General features: G+C 50.6%; 1 protein-coding gene across 1 annotated transcript in view; it reads right to left on the reverse strand.

Moving 5' to 3' along the window:
- Mboat1 (membrane bound glycerophospholipid O-acyltransferase 1) overlaps positions 1-15403 on the reverse strand; it is a 101478-nt gene that overhangs the window by 10636 nt on the left and 75439 nt on the right. Inside the window, exons 6-10 of the mRNA XM_026402200.2 lie at positions 13470-13524; positions 9657-9840; positions 8549-8741; positions 4005-4108; positions 1209-1273 (exon numbers count right to left, since the gene is read on the reverse strand). Coding sequence (XP_026257985.1) covers positions 1209-1273; positions 4005-4108; positions 8549-8741; positions 9657-9840; positions 13470-13524 — 601 coding nt within the window. The remainder of the gene's footprint in view (positions 1-1208; positions 1274-4004; positions 4109-8548; positions 8742-9656; positions 9841-13469; positions 13525-15403) is intronic.

The following is a 15403-nucleotide window of genomic DNA, read 5'->3' on the forward strand; positions in this document are numbered from 1 at the left end:
CTGCCCCTGCCCCTGTCTCTGCCCCTGCCCCTGCCCTCCCCTGCCCTGCCCCTGCCCCTGTCTCTGCCCCTGCCCCTGCCCTCCCCTGCCCTGCCCCTGCCCCTGTCTCTGCCCCTGCCCCTGCCCTCCCCTGCCCTGCACCTGCCCTGCACCTGCCCCTCTTTGGAGCAGGCCCTGCAGAAGCCATTTCTGATGGGCACTGGCCTCGGGCTGTCCAGGGTCTTGCTATGGAACCACAAAGCCTGTGCTGCTCTGGGCCCCTTGAGCCCGACCAGACAAATGACCACACCTCGGCCTTGGCAGATGTGATCAATGTCCAACCTCATAGACTACATGGCCTGGGCCCAGGGTGCCCCAACGAAGGCCTGAGCAAGATTCCTGCCTAACTGTTTCCAACCGTGGTCTCATATCTGGGGGAACTTGAGTGAGGGCCACTGCATTGAAAATTTTGGAATCGGCGAAGGGTCCTGAGAAATGGATGTCCTCACTCAGTCTTTCCTGGACAAGGACTCGGGCACAAAAATCAGCGTGCCAGTCACATGACCTGCTCAGGCCTCACCTGTCCATCAGATTTTTGACTCAGGAATCTGCCTTGAAGAGTGACATGGGTTAAGTATCCCAAGAGGTGTTTTGGATTCCGCATGTTTGCAGATTTTAGAACACCTGCATATCCACAACGAGCCATCTTGGGGATGGACCCAAGTCAAAGGCACAACATTTGTCTGTTTCATAGACACTTTGCACGCATACCCTGAAGGTGATTCCATACAATATTTTTAATGTACCCGTGTTTTGACTGCAACCTGTCACTTGAGGTAACAGCAGCACAGCACAGAGGACAAGAGCCTGATCCTGCAGACAGACCATTTGGGCTCAAACTTGTCACTTGAGTGAGTTGCATAACCTCTCTGTGTTTCACTTTCCTCATCTGTAAAGTGGGGCTAATGATCAACATCTTATGAAGCTAATTTGTAGGATAAATGACTGGCACACAGTAATGACAGTAGTATGAGATAAAATAAATGTTACATTGTGGCCTTCTCAAATCAACTTATTTCGACTTTTTTTTTTTCATTTATAGGACATAGATATTAACACAAAACAAAAGGGTCAGAAGACTACTACTCAGATGACGGCCGATGGCCTGGGATGTCCCTCAAAGCATGCCCCAGTGTCCTGAGTCAGGAGCCTGCTTCTGATTTCCTTACCACTTCAGCCACGCAGCCGTCTGGATGTTCCAGTTCTCCAAGTACATTTTGAAACTCGTGGCAGTCTAGAGAGAAGAAAATCACACCTATCATTAGCTGCAGAAATACCAAGTCTCGGAAAGTCCTCTCCAGCATTTCCCGGGCGGCAGAGCGAGTGTGGTGTTCCACAATGACCGTCTCAGGCAAGAGCCGCAGGGCTGCAGCATCCAAGCAGGGAGGCTTCCTGGTGTTTATGAGATCAACCTGGCAACGAAACCTTGGCTTCAAAGTCTGAATTCTTCTCCACCTTTATTTTCAAATTATAGGAAAACCGAAGGAACATTTTGTGGATTTCCCTTCCGCTCTGATTAAAAAAATTTTTTAAGTCATCTGAATCTTAAAAGTAAAATATTCCACAAAGAAAATGCACCAGAGGAAAAGCGCGATCCTGTGAGTTTAACGCCTTTAGGGAGACAGTTTAAATGTAATTGTCATCTTTGCATTTGGGGCCACGTACAAACCAGGTCACTCTTGGCAGTTAATTCTATAAAGAGCTACAAGAGTTGAGAAGCTTCTGGCTGGGTCTGCAAGAGTCAGAGGCTTCACGCATGAAGGGATCACAGTGCAGAAAAGAAAACCAGGAAAGATCCCGGCCATGATGAAAGCCAATCCACCTCGAGGGAGAGATGTCCCCAAATCAACGGTCAACTGGGTCTTCTCATTACAATATGTATATTGTGGTACCAAAGGCCAGGGCTAAAAAGCCTGGAGCCCACGTAGGAGGACCATGATTCCTAGCGCCCGCGGAAGTGGGGCGCCATGTCTTCCTGCTGAAGTTTATGAACCACAAGAAAATCCTAGTAGGCCACACAGGGGCCTGGTGACACATACTGGGTGACACATACCGGGAAGGGAGTGAGCAGGCAGTGAAAGGGGAGAGGAAGACAGATGCAGGTGGAAGACAGACAGATGGACTGATTACAGGCAAACAGTTAGATTTGTGTTATTTTTACTTTAAAACACTAAGGGGTCTGGCTCCCCATTTTTCTAGGGCACAGCCTCACGGTACCCTGACTGCACCAGGCTGCCATGTTCTGTATCCAACACCATGGTGACGCCGCCTCTCTCCTCTGGTTTCCTTTTATGATAAACACGTAACTGATAATTCAGGCCCTGAACACACCCACTGAGAGGACGGTCCTTTGGGGCACCGTGGGCACACTGTGGGCAGCCAGGAGGGAGGGGAGCCCTCTGAAGGACACTTGCCCAGCGCCAGGGGGTCCCTGAGCCCAGAGGAGAGAAGAAGTTCAGAAGTGGACAAGGGAGAAACGTCACTCTAAATAGAAAGGAGATGACACAGACGGCCCTCGGGGCCTGTCCAAACCCGGGACAGTCCTTGTGAAGGCTGGAACTCTGCTTCTGACCTCCCGGAGGCAACCCACAGGCAAGGCTTCCTTCCTCTCTCAGGAGCAGTGCTGGGCCCCGGCTGTCTGTGTGCCCAGGCGCTCCGCCCACAGGGCCCCCGGGCCTCTAGACCTATCCGGGAATGAGGGTTTTGTCCCTGGTGGGCACTCAGCAGCATGGCTTGGCTCTGGCGTGAGTAGGGACACTGTGAGTTGACTGTGCGGCCATGTGGTTGGACGACAGGTACCAGTGTGTCTATGCTTCCTAAAAATACATAGAAAAGCAGAAAAGAGCAGAACGAGGAAGAGGAGGAGGAGAGAAAGAAGGAGAAGAAATAAAAACCCCGTCCTTCCCCCAAGCCCCTCTGTTCTGTGGGGTGGAGGCCGTCCTTGCCTGGGGGGCTTTCCTGAGTCCCTGGAAAGGAGAGCACCCCACTCTCCTCCTGGCCCAGCTTCTGCGGGGGTGGAAGGCGACCCATCTCCCCACATCCCTGACTTCCTGCACCCACCACGACCCCTCTGCCCACTCTCTCCCCGGGCACTGTGCCTGCCCTGGTGGCAGGAAACCGAGCCCAGCAGAGACAGGAGCCACCTGGCTAGGGACGTGGAGCTGGGTGTGCCGAGAACACCAGCCAGCTGGGAGGAGGGAAGGCCCTGGGCTGGCCCTGCTGACCGTCCTCTCGCTAACAGAGAAAAGAAGACCACAAGTGGGGCGGCCAGGGACACCATGTGTGAGGAGCAACCTGTGCAAACCCTCGCGGTCCAGAATAAAGACCCGGAAAGCAGAACCACACAGATCCAGCGGCCCGGAGGCTGGACGTCACGATTCTTCTTCTTCTTCTTTTTTTTTTTTTCCTTAATAATGTTATTGTATTTTTTTAGACCTTTATTTTACTTATTTATCTTTATGTGGTGCTAAAGATCGAACCCAGCGCCTCACACGTGCAAGGCGAGCGCTCTGCCGCTGAGCCACCACCGCAGCCCACGACCATTCTCCTTAAAAGAAAACAATGACAACTGTTTCCAAAGGATCCGCAGAAAACACTTGCCGTATTGACACAGGAGCTTCCGGTTCTGCACTCTGCTGAAGCAAGCAGGATGTAAGCTAGAGAACAGGACAGTGCACTTCCAGCCAAAAGAACAGGAATGTGAGCAGCAGAGAGGTGTTCCTGGCTCCTTCCCAGAGTTTGGTGTCGTCCTTCCTTGAAGCATTACAGCTATCAAGAAGGCGGGGATCTTCAAAGGAACAAGGGGGGGAATCAGAGACGCAAAATGTCCAGGGGCTGCGGGACCTGGCCTTCCCAGAGCGGCTTCCCCTGGTCATCTGCTGAGGAACGTCAGGGAAACGGCGCTCAGGGCAGACCACCTGCCCCGGCTGTTGCATGCAGCAGCAAAACGTGGGGGACCCACTCACCTCTATTTTCCATATGTTCAGGTTGGACAGCAGATCCCAGCAGCACCTGCCGTCCTTATCCACGCCACTGAACCCAAAGCCAGCCGCGTTGTTCACCGCATCAGCTGTGGGTTTAGAACAGTAAGTTAGGGCGCGAACGACAGTCACGTGCTGCTGGAAGACTGGCCTAACTGGGCATGGAGAGATGGTGCTGGCTCCCGGGGAAAGGAACCAACAAACTCAAAGGATCTGGTCTCGTGAACCAGAAGCATCCATCTGGCTGTCTGGGGACCTTGATTCTCATTCACTCATCCCCTGGCACCAGGGAGACCTGCCAGGAGGAAAGACGCCAGAGGATCCCAGATGGTGACCTCGAGGATGAATCAGAGAGAAAAACTGACATGAAGACGTGAACAGCAGGACCTACTGGCCAACCGGATGGGCGCGAGAAAGAGACACAAGTACACCCGCGCTCAGAGTAGAGATGGGCATGAACGGGGACCCAGCAGAGGACCAAAGCCATCACTGGAACCAGCCCGGCACACGCGGGGGGATGCGCTAACGAAGTGTTCCTGAAACCCACCGAGACTGACACACCCTCAGGACAATGACCAAGAAGCTAGTTTTCTCTTTTCATTTATCTTGTTTCAAATTTTGTTAGAATCCTTTCAGAAAATAATCAATCAAACTAATTAAATCCCCGCACTGTAGTCTCAGACCTGGAGGAAGGGTGGAGAACTCCTCCCTCTAAGAGTTCATGGCCAAACCAAGATGGCGGCAGAAGAGCTGTCCAAAGAGAGCCACCTGTCCTGGGCCGGGGTGCGGCTCCGTGGTGGAGCGCCGGCCTCGCCTGTGCCAGACCTGGGCTCCACCCCTGCACTGACACAAACAAAACCCTCTCTGCGTCCTCCACTCTGGGCACAGCTGGCGACCCCATGGTGCTCCTCCCCGTCTCGGCCCACTGTAAAGTGATTGGCTTCCTTTTGGAAGAAAGGAGGAAGGAGCACTGAGTCTTTCTGTGTCATCCTCCCAAGTGACCAAGAGTCAAAGAAAAAGGCAACCAAAATGAGAGAGTGTCAGAAGGCGTCTGCGGTTCTACCCGCGTGGAGACAAGCTGGTGACCAACAGAGGTGAACCACATAGGAGAGGGCCCTTGAGGCCACGTGGACACTGAGACCAGAGCTGGCTGCCTGCAGCTGGGCCCACGCAGTGATCCCTGAGCGCCTGCTGCCACCCCCAGCACTGGTCAGACGGAAAGAACAGGACAGTGACCGACAGTCATCCCGGGACTGGGCGGTCACAGCTGCTCAGCGTTTCTCCAGTCCTCACAACCGTCTTAGAGGTGGCCCAGGGAAGGGTTGGCTGTGGGCTGTGTGCCCGGCCCCGGAGAGCCGTCTGCCTTCTCGGAACCATTCCCTATGTAGAAAATGGATACACTAATGGCACCGATCCTAAGGGGCTGCTGAAAGGATTAAATGAAAATGAGTGTGTGGAGTACGGAGCGCCGAGCCTGGCCCAAGGCAGCCCGCAACAAACGCTGGCTGCCATGTTCTTCCTGCAGTGCTGGGTGGGACCCAGGGCTCTGTGCGTGCCAGGCCAGTCCTCTACCATGAGCTACACCCCCGGCCCTTTTTATCATATATTTTGAGGCAGTGTCTCATCAGGTGGCCCAGGCTGGCCTTGAACTTGCCATCCTCCTGCCTTGGCCTCCCAAGAGGCTGGGATTACAGGTGTGCACAACCACCCCGCCCGGCTGCCATTGTTATAACCAGCATGGCCACCTCTCAGCGGCTATGAAGGGGCCTGAGGTTAGTGTTAGATGAACGTTAAGACCACGCAGAGGGGAACGATGCCAGAATCCAAATGCTGGGCCTCTGACGGCACAACCTGGTCAGCTGAGAGCCACTCTAAAGAGCAAGTGGTGAGCGACTCCAGGTCCTGACTCTCAGGCCCCCACCTCTGAAACAAGGTCCGAAGTCCCCACTCTGTAGTGGCTTCTCTGGGACACCTTTGTGTCCCAGAGCAGTCGGAGGTAGTGAGTACCCGGGTCCAAAACTAACTTCCTTGGATTGTGCGTGGCTCTGACCTATTATTTCCGATCCATTCACTTCAACACCCTCGTATTGGAGTTTGATCCTTAGAACGCAGCCTGGGCTGGAATTGAGGCTCTCTAATTAGCACTAACGACAGGAGGGGGAGAATAAGCAAAATTGGATGCTAAGTCCAAAGAAAATAATTTTATTATTTCAACATAAACAGTAACTGGAGCTAGTGAGGCTCGGCTGAGATGCACCGTGAGAGGTCGGCCTGAAGGATTAAATTCATAATCGCCTATAATTAGTACATCAATTATATGCAAATGGCGTTTTAAAGAGCTGGATCCAACCATTATTCGGTTAAGCAGTTTAAATATTCCCTGATACACTCTTCATGGCTTCTTTATTCATAAATAATACAAAGGTTAATTTCAGACCAGCCTGAGCTCCAGCCTGAGCCGAAACCAACTTCAGACGGAGGCGACAGAAACCAATGAGGCGTTGCTACAAAGCACCCAGAACAAGATCAAGAGAGGGTGGGGGGCTGGGAGGGGGGTCCACAGGGAGGGTTCTCCAGGACGGGGCCTCCCTGGGGGCGCTCTCCAGGCCAGAGGATGCAGGCGCCCCCGCTGCCTGTGACCCCAGGTCCTACTGGACAGCCGGCTCAAGCTGGACTTTCCCTCGGAGGCCACAGGATGGCCTTTCTTCCCTCCTCCAGGCTCCAGGCCTGGTAGGAAACAGGGGAGCAGAAGGAAAGGAAAAAGGGAGAGGGAAGGATGGGGGGAGGAGGGAGAAGGAGGAAAGGGGCGGGGGGACACACGGTGTTCTCTGCTGCGCAGATGCCCACGCGTACTCAGGTTAAAGAGAACCATTAACTGTTTTACAGATGAAACCACACCCAGTGTGGCAAGCGGGTTCCCACCTTGAGTAGGTCTAACACCTGGCCAGGAAAGAAAGCCTCATTTCTAAACAGTAAAGCGATTGCAGGCCTGGGGCGCACACCTCGAATCCCAGTGGCCTGGGAGGCTGAGGCAGGAGGATCCCAGCCTCAGCCACCTAGGGAGGCCCCAAGCAACTCAGTGAGACCCTGACTCTAAATAAAATATAAAAAGGGCTGGGGATGTGGCTCAGTGGTCACGTGTCCCCGAGGTTAATCTCTAGTACTAAAAAAAAAAAAGCAATAGCAGAAGGAGGAATGGGACGATGCCTTCCCCACGCCCCATGCATAAGGATGGTGGTCTCTGGGCTCTGACCGCCCTTAGGCCTGTTGCCTGGCTGCTGGCCATGTCCACGGTCCCCCAGGTCGTCTCAATCTTGGGGTAGGGAAAGCGTCTCACCCAGCTTTGAATTCCTCCCAGCCCAAAGCCTGTGCTCACCAAACTCCCCGAGTTAAACTGAACGTAATCAGAAACAAGATGCCCAGCTTTGTGGACTCGGAAGGTCTCTGCCTCAGACCTCTCCGGCCAAACGGAGCAGGAGGACCGCCAGGCGCTGGGCGTGGGCACGTGGGCCCTTACGATAATCCGGACTGGGAAGGATAGGAAGTTGGGGTTGAATGGGTACAGGGTTTCCACCTGGAGATGACAAAGCTCTGGAGACGATGGCAGAACAGCCTCGTGGACGTACTTCGTGCCACTGAATCGTACACTCAACGGTGGTTGAAAGAGTGAACTTTGTATTATGTCTATTTCACCACAATTAAATAACAGCACATGGCAGGTACCGTGGGTGGCCCGTGCCTGCAATCTCAGCAACTTGGGAGGCTGAGGTGGGAGGGTCATAGGTACAAGACCAACCTCCATAACTGGGGAGACCCAACCTCAAAAACTTTTCAAAAACCAGGTGCAATGGCACACACCTGTAATCCTAGCAGTTCAGGAGGCTGAGGCAGGAGGATAGCAAGCTTAAGGCCAGCGTCAGCAAATTAGTGAAGCCCCAAGCACCTCAGAGAGACTGTGTCTCTAAATAAAATACAAAAAAAAAAAAGCTGGGGATGCGGCTCAGTGATTGAATGCCCCTGAATTCAATCCCCAGTACCCACCCCCCTCAAAAAAGTTTAATACTGACCAAGTTACCCCACAGGGGGGAAAAAAGTGTGATAAGACCAAATAAAATTGAACATTCTACCTTAAACACTGAAAAAACTTGAAATTGGCGTCTAACTGAATATAAAACTAACTTTCTTAAGGCAGTGAGCCTGAATCAGCATGTGTGAGGTAAGACGCACTCAGCAGGCCTCCTGGGTTACACAGCATCCAGGAAAACCAGAGGGAAATCAGACCCCTCTGGGGTTTTCCCTGACCCTCCTCCGTGTTCAGTGGCCCAGTGTGACGGGTGGAACCGAGCGTCCCAGTTCTGACGTGTGTTCATAGCCCTGGGTTTAACAGCACCCAGGACAGGCTGTCCCCTATCGCGATGACTGGGCTTATGGTGGGAGGAGGAGATGAGTGCTGTGTTGGAAAGTCAAAAACGACCCTGGCTCAAGAGCCTCCGGTTACGGGCTGGAGCAGGCCCCTCTGGCAAACTTACCCAACGTCCACGCAAAATAATACTTGGGCTTTGAGGCTTGCATGACGACATACAGGTAGCAGAGACGCGTCGGGAAGTCTGCCTTCTGGAGAAACCAGTCCTCGGCCAGGCAGGTGACCGGGAAGGTCTTGGTGAGCGTCAGGAACAGCAGGAGAGACACCAGCGTGACACACAACTTGTGCATCACAGCTCCCTGAAACGGGGATAACCAGTGTGAGCACTGGAAGACTCAGGCATGGAGGGCAACTCCACCGAGAGCACGTGGACAGGGTGCTGCCCTGACACTGGCCACGGAGGACCCCCGTGTCCAGCACAGATGACAACCTCCTTCAGCGTATTCACCAACAAAGGGCAGGTGGTTTTGTTATCCACAACATCAGACTGAAGGGCAGCGTCGCAGGGAGACGATTTCCCATCAGGAAGAAACAACACTTTGCCTTCTGCTTTTATAACCTTCAGAACCCAGGACACGTGCTGGAGTTCCCAGCCAGAAGGTCAGAGGCTCAGGGACAGCGGAGTCTAGGCCAGGGGGAGGACACCTGAGCCGGTGTGTGGGCAGGTGATGGACAGCGTTAGCCTCCCGGGGGGCTCAGGTGCAGTCCCTTCTAGAAACAAATGACACTGACTTTTTAATTCCTTTCAACAGAATGACGCTGCCCAGTCTTTGCGACATTCCAGGAAACGTCACTCTGGAGACCCATAGTTTCCAACTTCATGAAAATGGACTTCTATTTGCAGTATGGCCTACTGAGAGCACGTCCCCAGGGGGCGGCCTGGGTGGAAGTGGATGATAGGTACTAGGTCCCGGGAACAGAGCCTTACTCCCAGCTAAGTCCTCCAACACTGAGAACCCCTGCAGATAAACACCAATATTGGCATTTTAAACCAATGTGAGGGAAGTTACTGGCCAAGCTCTCTGGTGAATTGTTTAGCTTCCCTTTTTGCAGTGCTGGGGATCAAACCCAGGGCCTCATGCACGTTAGACAGATGCTCTCCCACTGAGCTGCACCCCAGCCCTGGCTTGTTCACTAAAACAAGCAGTGAGTCAACCCTGGCAGCAAAATCTGTCCTCTGGACTCGGAGTAAACAGTTGGCACTAAAGACTTACAGTTGGAGAAGGCTCTGGCAAGCTGTGGAAATCTTTGTGCTTCCCGTTCACTTCCAGCAACTTCATGTGGGTATGTCTCCCTTCGATGAATGCTACATAGTCCTTGAAATGATTGCAAGGGCCAGCGATGACACTCATGAAATTGAGAAGGTAACTTAAGTATTCCAAAAAAGAGGGCTTCACTCTGTGAAAAATAAGAAGACAGTTGAAAACTCTCTAGTCTTTGGTTTTCCTCCAGGAGGTGCAAGTGAGCGGATCCTAAACACAGTCGTCATCTCTGTGGATGACTGAAGGTGACAAGACCTTTCCTGGAGCAATCCAGCAGGAAGAGAAAATTAAAGAAATACAAACAGGAAAAGAAGAATCAAACTATTTCTGTTTGCTGATGACATGATCCTATAAACCTCCAGCAGACTTCTAGAACTGATGATCAAATTCAGTGAAGTTTCGAGATGCATGATCAACACACAAAATTCAAAGAAACCAAGAAAACGATTCCATTCACATTAGCCTCAAGATAAAATAAAAGGCTTGGGAATAAATGTGACTAATAAGGTGAAACACCTCTACAGTGAAAATCGTAAAACAGTAAAGAAAGAAATTGAAGAACACCTTGAAGATGGAAAGGCCTACCATGTCCATGGATGGTAAAATTTGTGTCCTCACAATGGTCACATGGCCAAAGGCCACCTACAGACTCAGTGCAGTCCCCATCGAGACAACAAGGTCACTCTCTACAGAACTGAAAAGGGTCCTCAAACTTACATGGGAGAATAAGAGATCCAGAGGAGCTAAAGCAACGCAGAGCAACAAGACTGAGGATAGAGGCACCCCGATACCCAACCTCAAATTATACGACAGAGTGACAGTCACAGAAACAGCAGAGCACCTGGCATGAGAGACAGACAGGAAGACCAGTGCCACAGACCAGAAGGCACAGAGACAGATCCACATAAACACGGTCATCTGGTTCTTGACAAAGGTGCCAGAGCGAAAGTTGGAAAAGAGTCAGCCCCTGGAATGGTGCTGGGAAAACCGGATATCCATGTGGAGAAGAATAAAAGCAGGTCCCTACCTCTCACCGTGCACAAAAATCAACTCAAAGCAATCAAAGACCTACGAATTGTACTACAAACAGTGCAACTGCTAGAAGAAAACAGGTAACACTCCAACGCATGAGCCTGGACACCAACTTCTTTAATAAGACTCCTAGAATTCAAAAAATGAAACCAATAATCAATAAGTGGGATGGCATTAAATTAAAGAACTTCTTCACAGCAAGGAAGACCATGGAGAGCACGGAGAGAGCACAGAATGGGAGGAAATCTTCGCCAGCTGCTCTTTCAACTCGGGGCTCATATATAAAGATCTCAGAAACCTTAAAACCAAAAAAACTAATAATCCACTTAATAAATGAGTGAAAGATCTAAGACATTTTCAAAAGAAGAAACACCAATGGTCAAAAAAGTATAGGAAAAAAATGTTGAACATCTTTAGCAACCAGGGAAATGCAAATCAAAAACTACACTGAGATTTCCTCTCACCCAAGTCAGAACGGCAGTCACCGGGAATACAAATCGTGGTAATTGCTGGGGAGCACGTGCGTAAAAGGTACATTTACACATTGTCGGTGAGACTGCAAACTAGTACACTTTGGAAAGCCATATGGAGATTTCTCCAAAGACTAGGAACCACCATACGACTCTGCTATCCCACTCCTTGACATTTACCCAAAAGGACTAAAGTCAGCCTACTATAATGACACAGGCACACCCATGTGTATCACAGCGAGATCCACAACAGCAAGTCATGAAGCCAGCCCAGGTGTCCATCAGGAGACAGATGGTAAATAAAATGTGGTCACATACACGTGGTGTTCTGCTCAGCCATGAAGAAGAGTGAAGTCGTCATTTGCTGGTAAAAGGGATGGAACTGGAGGATACCGTGATAAGGAAAACAAGCCAGACTCGGAGAGCCCAGGGTCAAAGGTTTCCTCTCATGTGCAGAAGCCAGAGAAAAAAACATGAATGATCATCATAATAAAGGAATCTTGCAAAACTAGAAGGGAGAACAGCAGAGCAGAAGCAGGTGACCGATGGGGACAGAGGCGAGGAGGGGAGGGGAAGGGGAAGAAGAGAGGAATAAAGTTGACCAGATTACGCTAGGTGCCGAAGTGACTATGTCACCGTGCATTTCAATTTTATATGTAACTATGATGAACCAGTTACAAATAAATAAATAAAAGGAAGACCAATACAGGGCAGGGGGAGGGAGGAAGGAAGAGAAAGGTCAGTACGGAGGATTGAAATGGAGAAAACCATGTCATATGCATTTATGACGATGTCGAAATGGACCTCACTTATTATCTATAACTACAAAGCCCCAAATTTTAACTCAGTTTTTGATTTTTTAAAAGTTGAAAACTCCGTGGTCTCCCACCTTTCTTCAGAATGGGCAAATAGGGAAATCAGGGAAGAGAGCAACCTGGTTCAAAGCACCCACTGACCAGGTAGGTGGTCAGAACAGGCTCAGGGCTCCGTGGTGCCCTCTGCTGGTCACGGCTGTAACTGCCCAGGGCTGGGCCTGGGGCAGAAGCTACTGGGAGGCTGGGAGATGCTTTTTTCTATCACCCTTGTCTGTCTACATCACAAAATGAAGGTAAATGCGCACAAGGCAGGGTGAGAACCTGACCCAATGTGAGTCTGTGAGTTGACTGGGATGATCTGAAAAGGGAAAACCCTCCAGGTTGCCAAAATAAACCCCAAACAAATGATGGGTGGAACCAGTTTCCACTTGGAAGAAGCCACATAAACTAGGGCGGCGAGTCTGCTGGCTGCTTTGGCATCCAGACGAGGCCCTGAATAACAGGCCAGGGGGATGGCAGGGAAAATCTGGTGAAAACAGTTCTGCTTAAGGCTTCGGGGCGGCTAGGAACCACGGGGAAAGGCGTTCTGAAACTCCCAGGTACCCCGCGCCGAGGCTGTGCCCCATCTCCTTGGTACCCCCAGATGCGTAGTGGAGGCAGAATCCACTAGAATCTTCCAAAGGTTCTCTGCGGCTTCCACAGCCCAGTTTCTCCATGAGGAAACCACCTGGTCCGCCTCCCCTCCCTCGGTGGGCTCTGGGTACCCCCCTAGCCCACGCTGGGCAGCTCCTCTGTCCTCAGCCCCCCCACACACACACAACAGAATATTACTCAGCCACAAAGAAGAATAAAATTATGGCATTTTCTGGTAAATGGATAGAACTAGAGACTATCATGCTAAGTGAAATAAGCCAATCCCCCAAACCAAAGGCCACGCGTTCTCCCTGATATGTGGATGCCACCGTACAATAAAGGGGAAGGTGGAAGAATAGAAGTTCATCGGAATAGACAAAGGGGAATGAAGGGAAGGGAGGGGGGACGTGAATGGGAAATAAGGACCTAACTTTCCTATGTCCATACATTAATACGTGACCAGTGTAACTCCACATCATGCACAACCACGAGAATGGGATCCTGATTAGAGTAAATCATATTCCTCGTACGTATAGTATGTCAAAATATACTCCACTATCATGCATATCTAAAAAGAACAAATAAAAAATAAAAATAAACAGATAAATTTTTTAAAAAATAATCCATGTACAAGGTTATTCATCACTGATTGCTTGTCAAAGCCAAAGATTGGTAGGCAATCCAAGCATCCATCAATAGATCTGATAAATAAACAATATAATATTCATATTACAGAATTAATATACAGATATTAGAAAAATGAGGACAGTCTCTAAAGACTGATTTGCAGAGGACTGTAAAACATATTAACTTACTTTATTGCAAGTCGATGTTGCTCAGCAGAAAGGTCTTCAGCTCTTCGACCTAATCCTATTTAAAAAAAAAATAGAAATACGACGTTTAAAGTGAAGTAGACGGCTCATCTTAATGAGTCTTACCAAACTTATTTGAAAAAGGCAAATTATTTTTGCTTCACAAATCATAAAGCCCCTGGTTTTCATTTTATAAAAATCCTTGGGAGGACGTGGCTTAGTGGTGGGGCACGGGCTCAGCATGCACTAGGCCCTGGGTTCTATCCCCAGCATGGGGTGGGCAGTGCCCTGGGTCAGAGAGCTGCCCAGGAGCCTAGGTGAAGAAGGAAAGTCTCTGCAGGTTCCAATGACAGGGAGCCTTCCCAGCTTTTCTGTTTAATTTGCACACTATGACCCAGACCCCAGCGGGCCCCAGAACACCCTGCCCCTCCTCCACCGGGGGCTCCTTCCCCCGTATGATGTCACCGCGGAGGCAGGGAACCAAACTGCCCCTCGCAGACTGCAGGTGCAAACACCTCCCTGGTGAGGCTGGCTGGGGTCCTGAAATGAGCTGAGAGCAGGAAAGGGACCAGAGGGAACAGAAGTGGGACTTCCCTGTCCAGCAAGAGTAGAAAGTTCACCCCGATACAAGGAGAGCACAAAGACACGGCCAGATTGCTCCTTAAAGCCTACCCTGAGCAGAGAACCTTCCAACCCGAGGGCAGGTGCGCCCTATAAAATGGCCGTGTGGACTGCAGAGAAGTCACTGCAAGGAGTCAACTGTGGGACTGCCTGGCCGGCTAAGGCTGGTGACGGTCACCAACCACGAAGGAACCGCAGCGCGCCTCAGAGAAGGCAGAGCGCCTGTGGAGTGTCCCTGGAGTGTCCCTGTTCCTCCCACACACGGGGAAGAAAAGAGGAGGCCGATGAACCACGCGCACAAGGACGTCCCAGAGAGTGGATGTGGGGGTGAGAACACTTCAAAAATCAAATCTAGGCAAAAAGTCCATTTAAAGAAAAAAAGAAGAAGAAACAATGTTTAAAAAAAATAAAAAGAAAGAAAAAAAAATCTCTTCATTGTCTCCCCCTAAGATCTCAACTCACAGTACCACCGAGCAACCCGAGTGGCACTGACGCCAGCTGCCGGTCGGGACGGCTGCTCAGTCCGCAGGGCTCCTCTCCCCTGGTCCCCACCTGCCTCCCACCCGGGAGACCTCTCGGTGCTGGGCAACAGGAGGTAGCTCCCCTGGGGAGACTCCATCTTGATCTAAAACGATTCAGTTCTCTACAGAACAACTAGAGAGCCCGGTACCAAACAGGGGGCACCGGGTCGGACCAAGTGTCATCCGTTCGGAAGATGGAAGGATTAACAAGAAAACCAGCTCCTGGAGACAACCCTCTCCACCTGTCACCCAGGGAAGACACCCCACAGTCAAGCGCACCGGCCGGAGCTGCACAGTCCACAGAAGGTGCTTTTAGGAACGCACCTGGCACCTGGTAAAGCCAGGTAGAAATCTTCCCTCCAACTGAAGTAACCCTCCTCCCTTCCCTGGGTCCACTGTGAACAGTGTAAATCTCATTTGCTGGAAAAACGACACATTCTTCCTTCTCCCAATTTTTAAATTTTTTTTAATTGATATTGGACTTAAAAGGTATTAGACACAAGACCTTTGTTTTATTTTTATGGGGTGCTGAGGGTTGAACCCAGTGCCTCACACATGCCAGGCAAGTGCTCTACCATTGAGCCATAACCCCAGCCCTTCTCCGGGCTTTGTATAGGGTCAGGCTAATCTCATTAGATGATTTTTCAAGATGATTATCCATTAGATGATTATCCAGTAGATAATTTTCCATCAAAAAAAGATCTACTATTAAAAAGTGATTAAACATCCAATGCTGTTTAATTTATTAATTACCTTATAAGCTTTTTGGAGATTAAACCAAAGCAAAAGGTTTCC

This window comes from Urocitellus parryii, chromosome 8 (assembly GCF_045843805.1).
Source record: "Urocitellus parryii isolate mUroPar1 chromosome 8, mUroPar1.hap1, whole genome shotgun sequence".
Taxonomy (NCBI): domain Eukaryota; kingdom Metazoa; phylum Chordata; class Mammalia; order Rodentia; family Sciuridae; genus Urocitellus; species Urocitellus parryii.